At 35.5% G+C, this 25,198-nt stretch overlaps 1 protein-coding gene across 34 annotated transcripts in view; it reads left to right on the forward strand.

Annotated features, from left to right (window-relative positions):
• The window catches only part of ERC1 (ELKS/RAB6-interacting/CAST family member 1), a 545,178-nt gene that overhangs the window by 168,003 nt on the left and 351,977 nt on the right, over nt 1–25,198 (forward strand). For all 34 annotated transcript variants that reach the window (XR_012017870.1, XR_012017872.1, XR_012017874.1 and 31 more), the window contains 4 exons: nt 2,861–2,998; nt 4,522–4,662; nt 6,032–6,172; nt 17,008–17,201. Coding sequence is in view for 21 of the 34 variants with exons in the window: in XM_072799507.1 (XP_072655608.1) it covers nt 2,861–2,998; nt 4,522–4,662; nt 6,032–6,172; nt 17,008–17,201 (614 nt within the window). In the remaining 13 variants the exon portion in view is untranslated. The remainder of the gene's footprint in view (nt 1–2,860; nt 2,999–4,521; nt 4,663–6,031; nt 6,173–17,007; nt 17,202–25,198) is intronic.

A 25,198-nucleotide genomic window follows, 5' to 3' on the forward strand; every position in this document is an offset into this window, starting at 1 on the left:
CTAAATTGATAAAAGCAGAAAGTTATCTGAACATTGTATCTAGGCTTCTTTTGTTTTGATGTTTGTTTTGTTTCAAATTTTTATTTAAATTCTGGTTAGTTAACATATAGTGTAATATTATTTTCAGGTGTAGAATTTAGTAATTCATCACTTATAGCATACTGCCCTCCTTAATATCCATTTCCCATTTAGCTCATCCCCCCACCTGCCTCCTCCCTGGTAACCATCAATTTGTTCTCTATAGTTAAGAGTCTCTTTTATGGTTTGTCTCTTTTTTTCCTTTCCCTTATAGCCATCTGTTTTGTTTCCTAAATTTCACATATGAGTGAAATCATATGGTACTTGTCTTTCTCTGACTTATTTCTCTTAGCTTAGTACCCTCTCATTCCATCCAAGTTGTTGTAAATGGCAAGATTTCATTCTTTTTGATGGCTGAATAATATTCCTCTCGTGTTTGTGTGTGTGTGTGTGTATACACACACACCACATCTTTTTTTTTTTAAGATTATTTATTTATTTATTAGACAGAGAGGTATAGAAAGAGAGAGAGAAACAGGCAGAGGGAGAAGCAGTCTCCATGCAGGGAGCCTGACATGGGACTTGATCCTGGATCTCCAGGATCATGCCCTGGGTGGAAGGCGGCGCTAAACCACTAAGCCACCGGGGCTGCCCTCCACATCTTCTTTATCCATTCATCGGTTGATGGACATTTGGGCTTCTTCCATAATTTGGCTACTTATAATGCTTATAAACTTATAATACTTATAAACATTGGGGTGCAGGTGCCCCTTTGAATCAGTATTTTTGTATCCTTTGGGTAAATACCTAGTAGTGCAGTTGTTGGGTTGTAGGGTAGTTCTATTTTTAACTTTTTCAGGAACTTCCATACTCTTCTCCAAAGTGTCTGCATCAGTTTGCATTCCCACCAATAATGTAAGAGAGTTTCCCTTTCTCTGCATCCTTGCCAACATCTGTTGTTCTTGTGTTAATTTTAGCCATTCTGACCAGTGTGAGGTGGTATCTTATTGTAGTTTTGATTTGTATTTCTCTGATGATGAGTGATATTGAGCATCTTTTCATGTGTCTGTTAGCCAATATCTAGGCTTCTTTTGTAGTTCAATTCGTTTCAGGAGTTTATGTGTATGCCTAAATACAGTTTTTAAAAGTGCAAGCATCTATATTATTCATTTACTGATTAGTGAAGCAATATTTATTATATACCTACTGTGTGCCAGATATGAAGATAGAAAACAGGGAGGGGCAGGATCCAGTCCCCTTGTGGAGATATGAATCAAACAAAGAATTACAATATGATCAGGGATTAGTGTTATAATATGTATATAGATTGGATAAATAGTAATAAAGGTGATAAACATATAGATAGATGAAGGAATGGAGAGTGTGTATGTATATATAACGTGTATTGTGATAGAGTACAAAGAGCATTTTGTTCTCATGGAGCAAGAAAATCTTTTCAAAGGAGATGACATTTATGTTGCTTTTTGAAAGCCATGTAAAATGTACTAGTTAGCTTTAGTATTAGCTCAAGAGGAGACTATTCTGTTTGAGTTTTCTCTATAGAACTTATTACCATCCTACATACTGTTTATTTCATTCATTTGTTGTCTTCTGTATTAGGATGTAATCTCTTTGAGGATAGGGATTTTTATCTGTTTTGATTACTTCTATATTCTCAACACCTAGAAAAGTTTCTGACATATAGCAAGAGCTCAAGTATGTGTTGAGTGAGTGAATGAAGTTTGTGAGTTCTACAGTAATTGCCTTATTTTCTTTTCATTTATTAAGACTATCTTTCTCTAGTTCCTTCATATTTTTTGCTCAATATTTTTCATTATGTGTACTTTGAATCTCCCAGATAACATGCTATCTTTATAATGTTTCTCAAACCCATCCCCTCTTTTCCATCTCTCTTAGCTCATTTAATCTTCAGTATCACTTACCTGAATTGATAAGCTCTAATTATTTTCCATGTCTCTATGCAAGTCCCCTTAAATTTTTTCTCCACAGCCATCAGAATTACCCATCTAAAATACTGACCAGACCATTTCTTAGCTTAAATACCTAATGGTTCCCATCTGTCTAGAATAAAATCTGTGCTCTTTAGATCATACATGGGGCCATCCATAGCTTGGATTCAGCTACATAATGGTAAGTTCTCTTATCTTATAACATAATAAAAATCGGTGTATTCATTTTTCTTTGTACCACTAGTGCCTGGTAATATAATAAAGAATTGAGTAAATACTTCTTTGAGTAAATGAATGCATACAAATGTGTATGAAGAAATGAATGACTGCAATAAGGAATTTCATTGATTTTTTTTTTGTTTTGTTTTTTGTTTTGTTTGGGAATTTCATTGAAAAATGCTTTCTGCTTAGATAAAAGGTGATATAAAATATATTTTTTTAAACAAGCATTTAAGAATAATTTTTCTTTATACAGCTGATTTGTCTTTCTTACTGTCTTGTTATTCTAATCCTCAATTCACTGTGAAATGATTTACAGTGTCATTATTGAGGTAATCCCATTTCTCATGTCTTTCCTCTCTCAATCTCATCTCTATATGTTGAGTCTTTTCTCTCTAGCTGTTTTCCTTATTTTTTTTTTTTTTTAGAGATTTATTTATGCACACATGTCCATAGCTATATGTGTGTCCTTTCTCTGTTCTGGCTATAAATTCTGGCTTTAAAATTTTGCAATGAAGTTATGAAGCCTTTAGCACTGAATTTCTATGAAACACACACTCAGAACAACCCTAATCTACTTGTTTCCAACTAAAAATGATTTTTATTGTGATTATATGTATTTCTGTTAATTTCCTTTTTTCCTCCATACTCAGATTGAAAATCTTCAAGAGCAACTTAGAGATAAGGAAAAGCAAATGAGCAGCTTGAAAGAACGAGTCAAATCCTTGCAGGCTGACACTACCAACACTGACACTGCCTTGACGACTTTGGAGGAGGCCCTTGCAGAGAAAGTGAGTGATTTGGCTTCTTTCTAGACACATTTCCTCTGCTTTCTCATTAATCTAAAATTTTCTCTGGCAATGAGACTTGGATATAAAAGGCAAAAGGAATATCTTAGGGCAAAAGAGAAAAGAGCTTTCTGTACTATTTCTGACATAGTATAAGGGGATAGAAAATTCATTTTGTTTTTATTTTGTTTTTGTCATTGTAAGCATCTGTTGTTAGGCAAGATGGATTCCACACTAGAGGGTAGTGGCTGAAAGTTTTCCTTTTCTCCTTTCCTTTCCTTTTTCCTTTCTTTTTTAAAGATTTATTTTAGAGAGAGGGTAGGGACGGCAGAGGGAAAGGGGGAAAGAAACTCAAGCGGACTCGACACTGAGGTAGGAGCCCAACCTAGGGCTCGATCTCACCACCCTGAGATTGTGACCGAGCCAAAACCAAGAGTCAGTCAGTCACTTAACTAACTACCACCCAAGCACCTCCAGTGGCTAAAATTTTTAAAGATTAAGCCATATATTCTCATTTACTATCTTCTGAAGAAAAAGAAAAGTTCTTTTTATTTATCTCATCGACTAGAATTTGAGGATATGAGAATATCAGACATTGACCACCAGGAAGCAATATATAATTAGTTCTTCTTTACTGTACCATATTGGTACCTAGTATAGTCCTGGGGTTTAGTTATTAACATAATATACTTGGTATTTTTCTACTCTTGGCCTTGCTACTTCATTTTATGTTTATGAGCAAACCCGATTTTTAGGAGTGGTTAACTCAATAAGTGGCCCAGTTGGATAGGTGTTAATGTCTTGAAAGGAAGTTTAAGGAATTTTGGTAGGGCATTTTAATTGGATTTTTTAAAGGAACAGGATCACTGTTCCTTAAGCCTCTTGGACTCACAATACTATCGGCTATGTGCCAGGGATAAAGGCTTGATCCCTGAATATAGTCAGAAATAATACCCAGAAATGTACCTGAATTGGTTAAACTTTTAGACTGCCTGAGTATCTGTTGACAGAAATTTTAATGGGTTCTCTCCCCCTCTCCTTTTTATGCTTTAAACTCAGCATATCATAATCTCTCAAATCTCCTCCATTTTTGGTGTGTGAATTGTTTTCCATTGCCTTGTGGACAACATGTGAATTACGTATAAAAAAGAAATATCTGTTACCGCCCTTAGAGCTGTGTGTGTGTGTGTGTGTGTGTGTGTGTGTGTGTGTGTTTGTGTGTGTAAAGTTTCTGGATACTTGGAATAAATGTAATTTTTCCAATAGAATACTATAAGGACTTTCAGTTCTATATGAGATTATTATAGGAAAAGAAAACTAGAGGAATCAGAAGAACAAAGCCACATCTTTGTTATTGCAAGAGTGGTAGGAAGGATGAATTCCATGAAAAGTAGATTATTAACAACCTACCACTGTCTTTTGAATGGAGCATGAAAGTGTGAAATTTTATCAGTTAAAAGCTGAATTAGTCATATGAGATAAGTATGGAAGGAATTTTCTTACATATTGATGTGCTCTCTCATCAGGAGCGGACAATTGAACGCTTAAAGGAGCAGCGAGACAGAGATGAGAGAGAGAAGCAAGAGGAAATTGATAACTACAAAAAAGATCTTAAAGACTTGAAAGAAAAAGTCAGCTTATTGCAAGGCGACCTCTCAGAAAAAGAGGTTAAGATTACCAAAATAGAATGATTTGGTTTGCTTAGTGCATTGTATGTATATGTTGTTGTTGGTGTTTACATAATGCTTATAAAAATGTATTTGACCGAGATTTTCTTAATAGCAGGCTTTTTTAGAAGACCTTAAGGGGTATTTTGGGAAGCTTTGCAGAAATGTAATAGATCATTCATTTCCTAAGTCTTTAGCTCTTTCAATATGTTATGAGTTGATTTATTACTTGTTAATGACATTCTCATAGATCCTAAAATAAATGAAGCAGTTTTAAATGGAAAAATACAGTGCTAATGGTAAGAAAGGTGATAGATGAAAAGAATATGCAAATGGAGGCTAGCTTATTTACACTAGCTCTTTTTTTTTTTTTTAAGATTTTATTTATTTATTCATGAGAGACACAGAGAGAGAGGCAGAGACAGACAGAGGGAGAAGCAGGCTCCTCACAGAGCCCGATGTGGGACTTGATCCTCAGATCCAGGATTATACCCTGAGACCAAGGCAGATGCTCAACCGCTGAGCCACCCCAGTATCCCTACACTAGCTCTTAAAATGCATTTCAATATTGGCAGAGAAATCTTAAAGTAATTGCTGACCAATTAGATGAGTTAGTATACTTTGGTCTTGCTTTTGGAATATCCTGTTAATGTGACCTAAACAGTAAAAATACCTAATGCCTTGTGATCATGTAATAATACCTGAGCTTTAGGGACACTCTCAGATTTTCTTTTTAATATCTTTAAGACAATATGTGGAAATTTAAGTTTCTAGTCAACTTTCCATTTATTTATTTATTTATTTATTTATTATTATTTTTTTTTATGATAGTCACACAGAGAGAGAGAGAGAGAGGCAGAGACACAGGCAGAGGAAGAAGCAGGCTCCATGCACCGGGAGCCTGATGTGGGATTCGATCCCGGGTCTCCAGGATCGCGCCCTGGGCCAAAGGCAGGCGCCAAACTGCTGCGCCACCCAGGGATCCCATCAACTTTCCTTTTAAAAGGGAAAAGTATTTTGTATTTAAGTCAGTGTAGCTACTACGGTAATAAGTAGTGACTACTACTGCTAGTGACTACTTATATTCACAAAGCTTGATCTACTTCCATTTATTTTATGGAAATGGATATGTATTGATAGAACTCCTTAAATTATAATTCAATTGATATTCCTTGGGAATTCAACTTTAGTAGGACCTTGAAAGCTAAAGCTGGCTTTGTTTTGTATTTCATGAATGTTCTTGAGATGGAAATGTTAGCTAATAGTAATAAACAGAAACTACAAGCCACCAAGATAATAAATTTTAACATTTACATTTCCACTTTGTTTGTAGTTAGTATTTATTCTACATGTGTGTGACTTTTTTCAGGCTTCACTCTTGGATCTGAAAGAGCATGCCTCTTCCCTGGCTTCCTCAGGACTCAAAAAGGACTCACGGCTTAAGACACTGGAAATTGCTTTGGAACAGAAGAAGGAGGAGTGTCTGAAAATGGAATCACATTTGAAAAAGGTTAAAGAAAAATTTTCCACTTTTCTTACTTTGCTTTAGATAAGAATATAGTAGAGCTCTATAGTGCTCATTGTGTAATAAATTACCAATGATGTAATAATCCCTGAAGTTCAAAATATCATTTATACCTTCATCAGTTCTCTTAATGTTCTTGTCCTATTTTATCTTGCTACTGAGAATTCTTAAGCTCTTAGAAAATTGACAGATCAGAGGAAGATGAAAAAATGCAGCTCCTTTATGGACAAACTGTATAAGAATACAGTGTAGAAATCTTAATTATGTGATATTTTCCTTCCATTAATATTGAGCTTCCTTAAGATAACTTAACAGTGATAGTCACCCATACTGGTGAATATTAGGATATGGTATGGATATTTATTTTCCATTTCTTTTATTTCCCTCTAAGATTTATATGGCAATTTGTAGTTTTCAAAAACACTATCATATTTATAATCTCTGAGCTATCAACTCGGTGAGAATTGGAGCTATGACTTTTGAGCAGTTACATTAACTGAGTTCATTTCATATTGATGACTAATGAGAAAGCGTATGGCCTCGTCTTGACACTTTAAATCTCATTCTCTTTCCATATATTGGTTTTTTTTTTTTTTTTTTTTTAAAGATTTTATTTACTTATTCAACCAGGAAGGTTGGGGGGGAGAGAGAGAGCACATGAACATATACGCGTGAACATGTGCACAGGCAGGGGGAGCAGTGGAGGGAGAGGGAGAAGCAGCAGGGTCTCTGCTGAGCAGGAATCCCAATGCAGGGCTCAATCCCAGTACCCCAAGATCATGACCTTAGCTGAAGACAGACACTTAACTGACTGAGCCACCCAGGCACCCCTTATTTTTTATCTCTTTGTTACATACTCTCTTATATCTTGGGCTTTATATTTAGGTTTATGAGAAAAAATAAAGTTATCTTTGGGTAGAGGAGGTTGAGGGCTTTCCTCTACTGTTATTTCAATTACCTGTTTTACTAATGGACATTTTTCTCTTCATATTTTCCCTTGTTTCATTCTGGATTATTGTTTCTTTCATTTTAATTCATTACTGATGTTTTCCTATATATTGCCTTCAACACCTAAATCCAAAAAGGAGGTTGTTACTGTAGTTTTCCATATGTTTCATCTGTGTTTTGCTTTTTATCCCCTTTTAATTGAGCATTTTATGTAATTCCATTTTCTCGTTCCTTTTAGCATATCAGTTATATTTGTTATAGTTTTCAAGTAATTGCCTTAGAGTTTGCTGTATACATTTTTTACTTGTCTCCCCAACTTTATTGAGATATAATTAACAAGTAATAATTGTATATATTTAAGGGGTACAAGATGATGATTTGTGTAACATTGTGGAATGATTACCACAGTCAAGCTAGTTAGCACATTCATTACCTCTCATAATTACCATTTTATTTTTTTGTGGTGAGAGCACTTTTTAAAATATACTCTTTCAGCAAATTTCAAGTATACAGGATAGTATTATTAAGTGTGGTCACTATCCTTTATGTTAGATCCCCAGAGCTTATTCATCTTATATAACTGAAAGTTTATACCCTTCCTTTGAGTAGCATCTCTTCATTTCTCCACCCTCCAGCCCTTGACACCCACCATTCTAAGTTCAGCTGTTTTAGATTCTGCATATAAGTGAGATCTTACAGTATTTATCTTTCTGTTTCTAGCTTGTTTCACTTAGCATAATGTACTCCATGTTGTCACAAATGGCAAGATTTCCTTTCTTTTTGTGATTAATATTTCAGTATACACAGACACACATACACATCATATTTCCTTTATCCATTCATCTGTTGTTGGACAGTTTGATTCTTTCCATATATTGGGTCTTGTGAATAATGCTGCAATGAACATGAGAGTGTAGACATCTCTTTAAAATACTGATTTCATTTCTTTTGGATGTATATCCAGGAATGAGATTGCTGGATCATATAGTAGCTCCATGTAAGAATTTCTGAGGAAGCTTCTTACTGTTTACCATAATGGCTGTTTGAATTTGCATTCCCACCAGCAGGATAAAAAGGCTCCCTCATCTCTATACTACTGCCAACTCTTATTTCTAGTCTTTTTGATGATTGCTGTTCTAACAGGGGTTAGTTGTTATCTCATGTTGGTTTTGATTTGCATTTTCTTGGTGGTTAGTGATGTTGAGCTTCTTTTTGTGTAGCTGTTGGGAAAAACACTTCAATGTGTGTGCCTTCTTTGGAAGAGTATCTATTCAGGTCCTTTCCCTGTTTTAATAGGATTATTTGTGTTTGTGCTATCAAGTTGTGTGATTCCTTACATATTTTGAATATTAATCTGTTGTTAGCTATAAGGTTTACAAATACTGTCATCTATTCTGTAGGTTGCCTTTTCATTTTGTTGATAATTTTCTTTGTTGTATAGAAGCTTTTTAGTTTGATGTAGTCTTCCTGTTTTTGCTTTTGTTGCCTGTGCTTTTGGTGTCATATCAAAAAATCATGTAGTAAGTATTTTTAAACTAAATTCACTTTCAAAAAATGTTATCCCACTTTATGTATCATGCAGGTACCATACAACAGAATCCTCCCAATTCCTTCCTCTCTTCCCTGATGACATTGTTATCATTCATTTCACTTATCCATATCTGATAATCACCCAGTACATTACTGTTATTACTTTAAAGTATTATCTTTTAAGTGAAGAAGAATAATAAAAGATGTAATTTAAGCTTCATTCCTTCTCTAGTTCTCTTTATGTAAATGTGAATTTTTGACCTATATAATTTGCTTCTGCCTGAAGAACTTTTTTTTTTTTTTTTTTTGAGAGAGAGCATGAGCAGGGGCAGGTGGGAGGGGCAGATGAGAGACAGAATCTGAAGCAGGCTCCACTCCCAGCACGTGGTTCGGTCTCACATCCCTGAGATCATGACCTGAGCTGAAATCAAGAGTTATATGCTTAATTGACTGAGCTGCTCAGGTGCCCACTGAAGAACTTCGTTTAATATATTTTTGCAGGGTAGGTCTCCTGGCTATGAATTTCTTGGTTTTTGTTTAAGATTAAAGTCTTTATTTCTTGTTCACTTTTGAAAGATAATAACACTGGGTATGGATTTCTAGATTGATGAGATTATTTTCTCTGTAACACTTTAAATGTTTTACTCAGCTGTCTTCTTATATGACTTCTGATGAGAAGTTACTGTAGTTCTTAACATTATTCTATAGGTAAGGTGTTTTTTCCCCTCTGGCTTCCCTTAAACTTTTTTCTTTGTCTTTCATTTTCTATAGTTTTGATATGATGTGCCTATGTATGGGTGTTTAAAATTTGTATTTCCTGGTGTTCTGAGCTCCTTGATTTGGTGTGTATCATTATCATTGGAAAATTTTCAGCCATTATTACGTATAATATTTCTTCTCCTTTCCTTTCCTGTTGGTATTCCAATTATATGTATGTTGCACCTTTTGAAATTTCTCCATGTCCTGTACTGTTCTATTTATTATTTTTTTTCTCTTTTCATTTTGGGAAGTTTTTTTTTTTTTAAAGATTTTATTTATTTATTTTGGTGTGGGAGAGAGAGAGCACAAGTAGAGAGGGAAGGGGCAGAGGGAGTGGGAGAAGCAGACTCCTTGCTGAGCAGGGAGCCTGATGCGGGGCTTGATCTCAGAACCCTGAAATCATGACCTGAGCCAAAGGCAAATGCTCACCCAGGTGCCCCCATTTTGTTAAGTTTCTATTGACCTGTCTTTAAGCTTACTGATTATTTCTTCAGCCACATCTGGTCTATTAATGAGTCTATCAAAAGCATTAATTATTTTTTAAGCATTAATTATTCTTACATGTTTTTTACACCTAGAATTTCCTTTTGATTCTCTCTTAGAATGTCCACCTCTCTGACTATATCACCCATCTGTTCTTGGATATCGGCTACTTTTCCCATTAGGGACCTTAAATATTAATCAGTTATTTTAAATTCCCTGACTGATTAATTCCAACATCAATGTCAGATATCTGAGTCTAATTTTGATGCTTGCTATGTTTCTTCTTCTCTTCAGACTGTGTCTTTTCTTGCTTTTTAGCATACTTTGTAATTTTTTGTTGAAAGCCAGATATGTTGTATCAGATAGCAGGTAAATAAGTGTATATGTGAGGTTTTAATCTGGCTAGAAGTTGAGCTGTATTTAATGTTTGCTGTAGCTGTAGGTGCCAGAGGCTTCAAATTCCTCTAGTGTTCTATGTTGACTTTGGGTTTTTCTCTTCAGAGAGAGTCTGCATCCTATAGCTTTTTCAACTGTTATCCTTTGTTATTTTACTGGAGTGGTGTGGTAGTAAGGTGTGAGCGAAGATAAACTTTCTATAGTCTAGTGATTAAGTCTTGGCCTTTTATGAGCCTGTGTCCTTGGCTGTGATCTTCACAAAGGCTTTCCCCCTTAGCTAGCGGGGGCTTGAATGGGAGAAATCCCTATCTGTCAGGTGGGATAAAATTCTGTTAAAATATTTATTCCTGGAGAATCTGCCTTTGGGGAGAGTATACTTTGGGCATATTTCACAATTACTACCCTCGCCTCCCACCCTTGCAAGAACCACAAGGGGGTTTTTGTCAGTTCTTCACTGTCAGAATCTGGTGGGGTTCCTCAGGGGAAAGCCTGTGAAAGTAAGGTGGGTCTGCCCAAAACTGCAGCTTCTAAGACTTTTTCACTTTCATGTTTGTCCACATTCAGCCTCTAGTAACTCCTCAAAGTCACCATTGAAGTGTTTTTCCCAACAGCTTTGCTCCAGGTGGGTAGATCTCAACTATGACTCTCTGGATTTGTCTGTGTCTCTTCATTTTGGAGTTGTAGTTTGCCTTTTGACCTCAGTTCTCCGATAGGTCCAAGAAAAGTAGTTGATTTTCAGTTTTTTAACTTGTTCTTGTTTTAAGAATGGGTCATGATTTCCAAACTTTTTACATGTTGGAGCTGAAGTTATAGCAGTTTTCCATTTGGAACAGACCTATGCATTTTTGTTTTGTGAAGATACATATGTGAATTTTGCTGTTTAGAATAACATCTAAAACCTAAAATAAAAAAAAACAGTTTTTGCCTATTTTTGGGAATCAGCTTTAGTTTTATTAACACATAAATATTTATGGAATCAATAGGTTGTCTATCCCAAGGAATTTGAGAGTATATCACAGAGGTCTGAATTAAAAATATACATGGCTATTTATTTCAGAGAGAAAGAGAGAGAGAGAGACAGAGAGAAAATGAGAGAACATGAACGTGCATGTGTGTGAATGGGGGGGAGGGACAGAGGGAGATAAACAGACTCACAGCTGATGTGGGGCTCTTTCTCAGGACCCTGAAATCAGTACTTGAGTTGAAATGAAGAGTTGGAGGCTTATGTGACTGAGCCACCCAGGCGCCCCAATGTACATGTCTTATATAGCTTTTTTAGTTCTAGATGTCAAGTGAATTTGAGTATTTTATATTATTGAATGTTTTTAAACTCATTAATTTATATTGGAAATTACTTCTCAAGAAAGAAGAAAAAAACCTTTGACTTTAAAATATATCCTAGAATAAATGAAAATGTATTTCCTAATGTAAGATTGAAATAAGAGTTAAGCAATAAGATGTAATAAGATTCATAACAATTGTTAAATATTATACTTCAGATTTTATCTCATTCTAGTAAATGACATAAAATACTTCCCTAGCATTATTACATTTTAAAAACAGGGCAGTGAAATAGAGAAAGACAAATACCATATGATCTCACTTATATGTGGATTATAAAAACAAAAATAAAAACCTGAACCCATAGATACAGTGAACAGATTGGTGGTTGCCAGAGAGGGTGGGGAGTGTGGTGGTTAGCAGGTGAAATGAGCAAAGGGAGTCAAAAGGTAAAAATTTCCAGTTATAAAATAAGTCCTGGGATATAATGTACAGCATGGTGACTATAGTTAATATTACTTTATCATACATTTGAAAATTGCTAAGAGAGTAGATCTTAAAAGTTCTTATCACAAGAAGAAAATTATTTGTAATTTTGTAGTAATAGATGTTAATTAGATATATTATGATCATTTTACAGTAACTATACATATGTCAAATCATTATGGTGTACACCTGGAACTAATATAATGTTATATGTCAGTTGTATCTAAAGTAAATAAATAAATAGAACCAAATACTGTCAGATGGTATTTCGGTTTGTTATTTGTTACAATTTTAATTCTTAGTAGTTTATTAGGTCTAGGATTTTGTTGTCTTTGTTTTCTATATTAGCATTTTTTTTGCTTTGTTTTATAGTGTATTTGTAAGTTTATTTTTGTTTAGTTTTTTATGTGGATACAATTTTTCTATTTGTGGGAATTTTTTTTTTTTAAGATTTTATTTATTTATTCATAGACACACACACAGAGAGAGGCAGAGACACAGGGAGAGGGAGAAGCAGGCTCCATGCAGGGAGCCCGAAGTGGGACTTGATCCCGGGTCTCCAGGATCACACCCCAGGCTGCAGGCGGCACCAAACCGCTGCGCCACCAGGGCTGCCCTATTTGTGGGAACTTGTAAAACCTACTTCTCAACAGTTTTCAAACATACAAAACGATACTTAATCCTAGTCACCATACTATGTAGTATATTCTGAGAACTTACTCATCTTATAATTGGAAGTTTGTACTCTTTGACCACTTTTGCCCATTGACATGGGGCATGACACACACTTCTCTCTGCTCCTGGCAACCAGCCATTTGTTTTGTGTTGGTCTGAGTTCAGTTTTTTATATTTCACATATAGGTGAGATCATATAGTATTTCTCGTTCTCTGACATATTTAATTTTGCATAATGCCCTCAAGCTTCGTCCATATTGTTACAAATGGAAGGAATTTCTTCTTTTTTTTTTTTAAATGGGTAAATAGTATTCTATTCTGTATGACTTTTTTATGCATTCATACATCAGTGGACACTTAGGTTGATTCCTGTCTTGGCTACTATAATACTACAGTGAGTATGGGGGTACAGGTAGTCTTTTCGAAATAGTGATTGTGTTTCCTTTGGATATATACCCTGAAGCAGAGTTCCTGAATTGTATGGTACTTCTATTTTTAAATTTTTGAGGAAACTTCGTACTGTTTTCTGTAGTGTCTGTATCAAATTCATTCCCACTAACAGTGTATAATTGTTCTCTTTTCTGTACATCCCCACCATACTTGTTATTTCTTTTTTTTCTTCTCAAACTATTCTAAAAAATAGAAAAGGGAGGAAAACTTCCAAATTCATTTATGAGGCCAGCATTACCCTGATACCAAAACTAGATAAAGACTCCATTAAAAAAGGGAACTGCAAGCCAAGATCCCTGATGACTATGGCTGCAGAAATTCTTAATAAAATAATAGCAAACTGAACACAACAATATATTTAAAAAAAATCATTTATCACAGTCAAGTAGAATTTATTCCTGGGTTGCAGCAGTGGTTCAGTATTCACAGATCAATCAATGTGATACACCACATTAATGAAAGAAAAGAACCATATGATCATATCAGTAGATGGAGAGAAAGCATTTGATAAAGTATAACATCCATTCATGATAAAAACCCTCAACAAAGTAGGTCTAGAGGGCATATACCTCAACATAATAAAGGCCATATACAAAAAACCCACAACTAATGTCATCTTCATTGGAGAAAAACTGAGAGCTTTTCCTCTATGGTCAGGAACATTACAGGGATGTCTCCTCTCACCACAGTTATTTAACACTTTAACAATTGTCAGCAATCAGACAACAAAAAGAAATAGAAGGCATCCAGATTGGCAAGGAAAAAGACAAACTCTCAATATTTGCAGATGTGATACTTTGTATAGAAAACCCCAAAGACTCCATGAAAAAACTGTTAGAACTGATCAACGAATTCAGTAAAGTCACAAGGATACAATATAAATGTTGAGAAATTCATTGCATTTTTATATACTAATAGTGAAGCAGCACAGTTGTACCAAAAGCAATAAGCCTAGGAATTAACCTAACCAACGAGGTAAAAGACTCATACTCCAAGAACTGTAAAATAACACTGATGAAAGAAAATGAAGGAGACACAAAGAAATGAAAAGACACCCCATGCTTATGGATTGGAAGAACAAACACTATTAAAATGTCTATACTACCCAAAGTAATCAATACATTTAATGCAGTATCTGTCACAATACCACCAGCATGGGTGACTCAGTCGGTTAAGCATCTGCCTTCAGCTCAGGTCATGATTTCAGGGTCCTGGGATAGAGCCCCAAGTCAGACTCTGCTCAGCAAGAGCCTGCTTCTGCCTCTGCTTCTGCTCTTTCCCCATGCACCGCTCCTCCCCCGCCCCCCACCCAGACTCTCTCTTAAATAAAGAAGTGTAAAATATTTAAAAAAAAAAAAATACCACCAGCATTTTTCATAGAGCTAGAACAAGCAATCCTGAAATTTGTATGGAACCACAGAATACCCTGAATAGCCAAAGTAATCTTGAAAAAGAAAAGCAAAGCTGGAGGCATCACAATTCTGGACTTAAAGTTGTATTACAAAGCTGTATCATCAAAAAACAGTTATGGTGCCAGCAAAAAAATACAACAGAATAGAAATGGAACAGAAATACTTCTAGCTTATGAATTTACACCCTGTACATGATTTTCCATATTTTGTGTTTTAAGCATGAGATTATAATCTCAGAATTCTTAAGGAAAACATTCAAATTCAACTTCTGAATTATTGAAATTGTAGGAAGTGCTAAATTCTTTTTTTCTTTTTTTTTTTTTTTTGGTCTTCCTCCTGGAGAAATTTTTTTTATTGCGAGTTTTAAAAAATTACATTTTTTGTTCTTTTACTTTTCTTTTTCTTTCTTGTTCTCTTCTTATACCATTTCCTTCTACCTTTTTTCCTTCTTCCTGTCTCTTCTCTCTTCAGGATCCTGAAATAGTGTTAACTCACCCATTCAAACCAGTAAATGATGTGACAGAGTAGTGCCATAAAGCCCTGGTTGGTGTTTTTTCTTTATTTTGTATGAGTGTTTTTTTTACTACTCTGTAGAAAGTGAATGCACTTGACCTTATCTCTCCCTTCCTCAAGTAGGAACTCTCTATACTTTGAAAAGAATTTTACTTCTTTCTAAAGTATATTGGGGTTCATCCAATGTGGAAAAGGTTTTGTGAGATCAAAATCCCCCCCCTCCCAAGCATTGGAAAGTGTCTGCATTTCCACTGCTTTTCCCTTGTTTTTTATTCTTAATGAGTTAATGCATTCCAGGTTGCTCTCTTTCCTCTTGATTTTACTTTGTTATGGCTGTTAACCATACCAGTTTAGGTTAGAATTTTGCTAATACATTAAAATACAGATCTGCCAGTGGAATCTTTTTTAAAGGCCACTATTATTAACTGGATTTTCATAATTGATTAAACCTGAAACAAAAGATGTTTGTAAAGGTCTTGATCTTAGAAGTTCAGCTTTAATTTTTTAGCTCAGTTTATGGAAACATTTCTCTTATACTCTAGGCATTTTGCATCAGAGCTTTCTGAAATATTTCCTAATAATATATTTTTACTCCTTTAATGTTTTTCAAACCATTTTAAAGAACTAAGTAGTATTATTGCCTGTTAAATAAAGGAAAATAAAACATCTTCACCTCTGCCTTCTCTTTAAATATATTATACATGCATGGTTTTAGAGATTCAGGAGGAAAATTGAAGACTTGATAGTTTTTAATTATTGAAATTGCTTTGCATTCCAGAATACATTGAAGGTATTAGTTACATTTGCAACAGGATTCTTTTTTTTAAAGGTTTATTTGTTTGTTTGTTTGTTTATTTGTTTGTTTATTTATGAGAGAGGCAGAGACACAGGCAGAGGGAGAAGCAGGCTCCCTGCAGGGACTCCGATGTGGGACTTGATCCGGGACCCCGGGATCACAACCTGAGCCAAAGGTAGACGCTCAACCACTGAGCCACCTTGCAACAGGAATCTGAATAAAAATTTTTTCCTGGTTCTAAATGGGATTGTTGATTTCTGACTTTGTATCTTGTAAAATACTGAATCCTTATCTTAGTAAGGTACCTATGTGCGGATAGCCATTTTCTTAGCCCAAATTCTTTTTTTTTTTTTTTTTTAAGATTTAGTTAGTCATTAGAGAGATTGAGAGAGAGTGGAGGAGTGGCAGAGGGAGAGAATCTTAAGCTGATTCCATGCTGAGTGTGGACCTGGATGTGGGTCTTAATCTCATGACCCTGAGATCACGATCTGAGCTGAAGCCAAGAGTTAGGTGCTTAACTGACGGAGCCACCCAGGTGTCCCATAACGTACCTTCTTTTTTATGGCGTCACATTTGTCATATCTATATGATTGTCTGCTCCAGGCCATGTGATTCATACATGCTTGGTAAAGCAGTATATAAGAAAAGGGAAGGGAAGGATCAAGTGGGAATTGATTTCAGCATTGGCATGGGTTATAGTAACAGGAGCAGGGAATTTCTGGTGATGCCTTTTTTAGAAAGATTGAAGAGATCAATAGTAGATCAATAATAGTCTCATGGCTTGTTTGTATGTCTCAGACTCAGAAAAACATGTCTTGTTATATGATGATTTTTGGCCTGATATTCAGAGTTATACATCTAAACACAAATCCGTTTGAAATCCATGATAACTTTTCTCATTTTATTCTCATTTTATTACTAATGTTTTGTCTATGTAATATTTAAGTAGAGAAAAACTTCATAAATTAAAGACTAGCTAGTACATATTTGATAATGATCTATTTAATTTGAAATACAGATAGTCCTTTGGGACATGATTTGCCCACTGCCAGTATATGTATCTGATAGAATTTGATCACTTTTCTTTGTAGGCACATGAGGCAACATTGGAAGCCAGAGCCAGTCCAGAGATGAGTGACCGAATACAGCAATTGGAGAGAGAGATTTCCAGGTACAAAGATGAATCTAGCAAGGCCCAGGCAGAAGTTGACCGTCTCTTGGAAATCTTGAAGGAGGTGGAAAATGAGAAGAATGACAAAGATAAGAAGATTGCAGAGTTGGAAAGGTAAGGATAGGATAGCTGAATGGTGGACTTACTATGTTAGAAAGGTTAAAGTATGGTTTTAAAACTGTATACTTTTGGGGGCATACTTGTTTAGTGTATCTGCTTCTTGGGATTTAGATTCTAGAATGCTTATGTTATTTTTTTAATAGACTTTTTATTCTAAGTCATTGTAAATGCATTGCTGTAACATTTGAAAGGCAGCATAGAATGGGGATGTATTAGGAAGCTGTGGACATCAACATCATTGATTGGAAAGTGAGAAAGTATTCATCAGTGGAGAAATTAAAGCTTTCTACTAGCTAATCAGGAGGGTACAAATAGCTACTTGCTCTCTAATTACTTATTATCTACAGAGCAAATGAACCTCAACTTCAAGGAGGTAATGTTTTTTCATTGGCTTAGACCTTTTTCATTGAGCCCGATGCTCCTTTTGGCTATGAATTTTTAGACTTCACACAGTTTGTATTGTGGAGAAGCAGGCTGTTACATCAGTGCACAGGTCAAATTTAGAAGAAGGGACATTGTGGGGATAATTTAAGAGACTTGGTTATATATTATGGGTCTCTGACTTTGAATTCTATAAAATGAGCTGTGTTTACAGATGTAGCCAGACGACTCTTTGAATTTTCTGTTTTTGTTTTTTTTTTTTTAATTAGAATGTTTTATACTAAATATTATGTGTCTTTTGACCTCTTCTTTTAGAGCATGTATTTAACATAAATTTACAAGTACATTGAAGTAGTTCTAGTAGAACTTCATCAATCACCTATATTCTTCTAAATAATCAGAGACAACAGTGACAGAATGAAATCATTAGCCTATGTGGTTCCTTGGAGCTGATTCCTAGGAATATTTTATTTTTATGTTCTTGAGGATTAGGAGATATGAGATGACTTTCATAAGTTTATTAAGTTTAAAATTTTGGGGTGACAAGTAGACTTGATACTCCCCTCTGGAATTGATTTTTCTCCTTTTCTGTACCCATAGAATTTTGATTGCAAGAAACTAAAACAAGGAAGTCTAACCCTCACAGGTTTTCTTCACTATAGTGAAAGTGTGAATAATGTAGACTGACCACATACTAGATTGCTCTTACTTTGATATGAACTCGAACAGAGTTCATATGAACAACATTTTCTGGTTCTGGATAAGATGAATGGATAGACTTCTTTAGGTTAGACTTAAGAAACTACCAATCTCAAGATTAGATTATTATATTTTTGTATGCCTTTTCTCATGTTTGTGCTTCAGTTTTCCCTCTAGCACGCACATGCGTGCACGCATGCACACAAACACACTTGCATATTCACATGAACACATGCATTTCTGCATTTGTGTTGGCCTGAAATCAGCGGCAGTGCTGTAGTAGTTTTAAAATGTAATATTTTTGATGAATTAGTGACTTCCTGCCAAATATTTTAATATTTTAGAAGAGAAATTCCTTTTTTTTAAATTTTTTATTTATTTATGATAGTCACAGAGAGAGAGAGAGAGGCAGAGACATAGGCAGAGGGAGAAGCAGGCTCCATGCACCGGGAGCCCTTGGTGGGATTCGATCCCGGGTCTCCAGGATCACGCCCTGGGCCAAAGGCAGGCGCCAAACCGCTGCGCCACCCAGGAATCCTGAAGAGAAATTCCTTGATCAAGTTTCATTTTTTAGTTTGTTTTCTTATATTAGAAGTCTTCATTGAAATTATTGCTTGTCATTCCAGGCAGCTTGTTTGAAAAACTTTTCGATTCATTTTTGGACCTACTACTGATTTTTTGAGTTGGTTGTGACTTAAAAGAGACTAAGAAATGGGATTAAATCTATATATGATACCCAAAGCACAACCAAGTGCTTTTATTAACCACTGTATTTCTCACATTTTTGAAAAAGTTCTAAGGGATCTATTCTTTCCATGGAATGTTAACTGAGAAGGTTGAAAAGCGCTCTACAGTTTTAGCCTCTGGCCAGTAGCATTGTAATTTTGTTTTAGGATTTGGCACAAAGTTTCTTGGCTACCAAAAAGGAGAAAGTTTAAAACTCCATTTTGCTATCTGCTTTGTAATTTGTTGACCAGCTATACTATTTAAGATATGAATAATAGTTAATGACAGTTAAGATTATATTGTGTTCCCATATGTACTACTGAGGTGCATGTGTGTGGCTGCTGTGTTTTTTACTAACCATTTGCTTCTTGTGTTGCCATTCCACTATTTCCTGTGTGTGGGTGTCTGTCTCCCCATAATTTATCATTTGAATTTTGTCACCTTTCTTTTGATTTGTCTTACCATGGTCCTAATCCATTGGGGTTTTGGTCTCTGTGTGTTTCTGTGTGTGTCCCCTCTTGGCCATGCTGTTTCTCAGAAAGCCAGTATCCCGCAGTCTGTACCTTCCACGCCAGGTTTCTGTCCCTGCACCGTCAGGGGGGTTTGTTTGGGACTTCCTGGGAAAGTGAGTGTTATGTAAGGCTACAGTTCTGTACTAGACTGAATTGCTACTGCTGCTCTTGCTACTGCTGAGGCTTGCGGGAATTTTGCTTGATCAGAATTAAAGAACAGCCAGTATGTGTCAAGTTGAAATGCACCTCTTGGGTACCTTATTGTGTGGAAAAAGTGTGTGTTCTCTCTGGTAAGATTCTGATATTGTTGATTATGATTGTCTTCATCTTTGTTTCTAGACCATCTTGTATGTGGCTCTAATGCTGAAATGCCCTTTAGGTAGTAGCCCCTTAACTAGTATGATGGTAGTGCTACCCCATTACTCAGGATACAGAATTCATTTTTAAAGGGTGTTCAGCAACCTTCCAAATGAAAAAAAAAAAAAAAAAAAGAGAAAAAAGTGGACTGTTATGATCATTGTACTAGAGAAAATTCATAGTAGTCTTTGTGTGTGTCCTAGTGCTTCTTATATAAGGATCGCCAACGTTAAAAGGTTTAAAGAATTCATAAAGAATTTCCAGACCTATTCTTTGTGATCTAGATACAAATGATTAGTCCTTTGCATTGCTCTTGTAGAACAATAGTAGCTCCTGTTAGATGATTTAGTGTTGTACCATTGTTTATCAGTGACTTATTGCAGATTTTAAAAGGATTATGTAAGCCCATCCATATGTCTGCACATTTAAATTTTTTCCCAATTGAATGTAAGAAATACTACTTCTGAATTCATATTTTATACTGAAGTGTATGTAATTTGGGAGTGCAACCAAAGAGGCAGAGGGAGTAGGAGATATATATATATGTATGTATATATATCTGTATCTCTTCAGAAATTTATTACAAGGAGTTGTTTTGCATGATTGTGGGGGACTGACAAAAGAAGTCTGAAATCAGGATGTCTAGCTGACAGGAAGAGAAGATCACCAGGGTAGAAATTTCATGGGTACAGGCAAAAATTCTGCCAAGTCCACAGGCAGAGTTTTTTTTCCCTCCTGGGGAAACCTCAGCCTGCTTTTAGAGGCGTTCCAGAGGATTCAGTTATGCCCACTCTGATTATCTGGGATAATCTCCTTTACTTAAATGGATTAGAGGATTTAATTATATCTACAAAATACCTTCATAGCAACATCTAAATTAGAGTTTGGTTATGTAACTGAGCACTTTAGCCTAGCCAAGCTGACATTTTAAAAAGTTATTACGTGGTGATTTTTGGAGTCTTCATAGATCAATTTAAGGAAGAACAAAAACAAAAATAAAAAAACCCTAGAGCTTTACCTATCCTATAAGTAGATCAATTTAGATTAGCTCAGAAACATTGTAGTTAAGAGTTTCTCTTCTAAAATGATCATAGTAGAGTTTCTAAGAGGCTTATCTTTGGCATAATGTTTAAAATATTGAGAGAAGAGTAATGTAAGCTGAAAGAATTCTGATTTAATATCTTTTCAGACTTCAACAGTTATGTAAAAATTTTTTTTAATTAAAGAAATTGGGTTTTTTTTGAGATATAATTGGCATATGACATTATATTAATTTCTGTATGCAGCATAATGATTCAGTATTTGTGTAGGTTGCAAAATGATCAACACCATACTGTAGTTAATATCTGTTACCATACGCAGTTACAGAAATATTTTTTCACGTGATAAGAACTTTAAAGATCTATTCTCTTAGTAACTTTCAGATATATCTTACAGTATTGTTAATTATAATCACTATGCTCAGCATTACATCCCAGGAAATGTATACCTTTTGACAGCTTTCACCCATTCCACACCCCCTCAACCCATGCTTCTGGCAACCGCTTGTCTGTTTTCTGTGTCTATGAATTCATTTTGGGTTATTTTGTATATATATTTTAATTGAAGTAGAGTTGACATACAATATTATATTAGTTTCAGGTAGACAACATAATGATTTGACATTTATATACATTATGAAATGCTCACCACAATAAGTGTGGTGACCATCTGTCGTACAAAGTTATTATAACATTGCTGACTGTATTCTCTATACTGTACGTTTCATCCCCGTGACCTAATTCATTTATGCTGGACGTTTGTACCTTTTTCTACCCTTTCACCTATTTCACCTATTCCTCCTTTCCCCTCCTTTCTGACAACCACCAGTTTGTTCTCTGTATTTATGAGTCTATTTCTGTTTTTGTTTGTTTTGTTTTTGGTATTTGTTATGGTTTTTATTCTGGCATTTGTCTTTTTTTGTTTGTTTGACTTAACTCATTTAGCATCTAGGTCCATCCAGTTGTCCCAAATGGCAACAATTTCATTCTTTTTTTTTTTTTTAACTTTTTATGAATGAGTGATATTCCATTATAAATGTATATACCACATCTTCTTTATCCATCAGTGGGCACTTAGCTAGCTTCCATATCTTGGCTATTATATATAATGCTGCAGTAAACATGGGATGCATATATCTTTCTGAATTTGTGTCTTTGCTTTCTTTGGGTGAACCTTGATTACTGGGTCTTACAGAATTTCTATTTTTAATTTTTTGAGGAACCTCCATACTGTTTTCCTTAGTGGCTGCACCAGTTTACATTCCCACCAGCAGTGCCCCCAGGGTTCTCTTTTCTCCACATCTTTACCAATACTTGTTATTTCTTGCCTTTTTTGATATTGGACATTCTGACTGATGTGAGGTAATATCTCAACTGTGGTTTTGATTTGCTTTTCCTTGATTGTTTTGAGCATCTTTTGTCAATTGGCCATCTTTATGTCTTCTTTGGAAATCTGTTCTATCCTCTGCCCATTTTTTAGTTGTTTGTTGTTCAGTTGTATGAATTCTTTATATGTTTTGGATATTAACCCTTATCAGATATATCTTTTGCATATATCTTCTATTCAGTAAGTTGCCTTTTCATTTTGTTGATGGTTTTCTTTGCTATGTAAAAGCTCTTTGATTTGGTGTAGTCTCAATAGTTTTTTTTCACTTTTGTTAACTTTGAGGAGTCTGAGCCAGAAAATATTGCTAAAACTGATGTCTAAGTATTTATTGCTTATGGTTTCTTCTAGGAGTTTTGTGAGTTTTTAAAAACATACAATGATAGAAAGTAGTCTGGTTTTATTCTTCTGTATGTAGCTGTTTAGTGTTCCCAACACCACTTCCTGAAGAGACTGTCTTTTCCTCATTGTATATTCTTGCGTCCTTTGTTGTAGACTGACTGTGTAAGTGTGCATTTATTTCATGGCTCTTTGTCCTGTTTCATTGATCTCTGTGTCTGTTTTGTTCCAGTTCTGTACTGTTTTCATTACTTTGTAGTATAGTTTAAAATCTGAAATTGTGATACTTCCAGCTTTCTTCTTCTCTCTTGATTACTTTTGCTGTTGAGGGTCTTTTGTGTGTTTTTTTTTTTTTTTAAAGATTTTATTTATTTATTCATGATAGACACAGAGAGAGAGAGGCAGAGACACAGGCAGAGGGAGAAGCAGGCTCCATGCACCGGGAGCCCGACGTGGGACTCGATCCTGGGTCTCCAGGATCGTGCCCTGGGCCAAAGGCAGGCGCCAAACCGCTGCGCCACCCAGGGATCCCTCTTTTGTGTTTTAATACAAATTTTAGGATTGTTCTAGTACTGTGCAAAACATATTGGTATTTTGATAAAAATTGCGTTGAATGTAGATTGCTTTGGATAGCATGGACATTTTAACAATATTCTTCCAGCCCATGAGCATAATACGTGCTTTCATTTGTTTGTGTCATCTTCAATTTGGTAGTATTCTTTTCTTTTTTTTAAAAAAGATTTTATTTATTTATTCATGAAAGACACAGAGAGACAGAGGCAGAGACACAGGCAGGGGGAGAAGCAGGCTCCATGCAGGAAGCCTGACATGGGACTCGATCCTGGGTCTTTGGGATCCTGCCCTGGGCTGAAGGCAGCGCTAAACTGCTGAGCCACCGGGGCTGCCAATTTGGGAGTATTCTTGAACTCATTTTGGAAGTATTCCTGAAACTAGACTTCCTGTTACGTTATATAGTACATTTTCTTACAGTTTAAGCTATTTTGAAACAAGATTTTTTTTTTTTTTTTGAAACAAGATTTTTTATAATTTGCCACCAAAGCATTCAAACCATTATAGTAATTACAAACTTATTTCTCTCTTTTTTGTTTTCTTTTATAAGTGTTTCTATAGTAGAAGCAACCATTTTGAAAAGATTTAAAGTTTTGGGAAGTTAAACAAGGTTTGAAGGTGCTAGAACAGAAGTAGCTTAGAGGCCTTGACCAAGGTTGGGCTATCTTTGTCTACCTAATACTTTATGAATAAAACAGTTAACTTCCTTTTAATTATTGCCTGAAATCATGAGTGATTCCCTTGTTATGCCAATTTTGATTCTTTTAAATAAGTCAGTAATTTGAGGATACTCGTCAAAGCGGTTGCAAATGATTCTACTATGCTGATGTTCAGACATCCACACAGAGGCCAGTGCTCCTTTACCTTTGTTTTAGTCCTCTCTCTGTCTCTTCTCACTTTATCTCCACCCAAATGCCTGGAACAGATCTCATCCCTTTTCTTTTCTTTTCTTTTCTTTTCTTTTCTTTTCTTTTCTTTTCTTTTCTTTTCTTTTCTTTTCTTCTTTTTTCTTTCTTCTTTTCTTTCTTTTTTCTTTTCTTTTCTTTTCTTTCTTTTCTTTTCTTTTCTTTCCTCCTCTTCTCCTCCCCTCCCCTCCCCTCCCCTCCCCTCCCCTCCCCTCCCCTTCCCCCCCCTCCCCTCTTTATTCATGAGAGACAGAGAGAGAAAGGCAGCAACATAGGCAGAGGGAGAAGTAGGCTCTATACAGGAAGCCTGATGCAGGACTGGATCCTGGGACTCCGGGATTATGCTCTGAGCCAAAGGCGGAAGCTCAACCACTGAGCCACTGAGGTGTCCCATCCCTTCACTTTTTGAAAGTGTATTTATTCCTTATACAGGAGATTTTTGCTCTCAGGCAACTATTTTAAAGAAGCATATATTTTGACATTTTAAAAACAAAGTTTCAGTGTGACAGATGTGGGCATTACTCTTACCTCATTTGTATTTTTTTTTTAAGATTTTATTTATGTATTTGAGAGAGAAAGTGCAGAGAGAGAGCATGGTGGGGGGGAGTGGAGGGTTGGGAAGTTGGTGGGAGGGGCAGAGAAAGAGGGTGAAGCAGGCTCCCTGTTGAGCAGGAAGCCTAATCCCAGGGCATGGCTGGATCCCAGGACCTGGGATCTTAACCTGAGCTGAAGGCAGACTCTTAACTGCTTAACTGACTGAGCCACGCAGGCACCCCCCTCATTTATATTCGACTATCAATTCTTTTTCTGTCCTTTAGTGGAAACATTAAAAAGCAAAATGGCACATATTTTGGGTGAAGATTTCCTGTAGGAACTCTGCAAACCTTACATGTCTTCCTTTTGATATTTATCAGGTACATCTTATTTTTCTAAGAAAGATGCCCCAGATTTTTAATATAATTTGTTTAGTAGTTGTATTTGTTGATTTTAGTTGCCCCTTCTTGCATAGTGACCTTTTTGTTTGTTTTTGAAAAGGGTTCTTATATAGATTTTTAAAATACAGATAAGGAGGCTGAGG

The sequence above is a fragment of the Canis lupus genome, chromosome 25 (assembly GCF_048164855.1).
Source record: "Canis lupus baileyi chromosome 25, mCanLup2.hap1, whole genome shotgun sequence".
Lineage (NCBI taxonomy): Eukaryota > Metazoa > Chordata > Mammalia > Carnivora > Canidae > Canis > Canis lupus.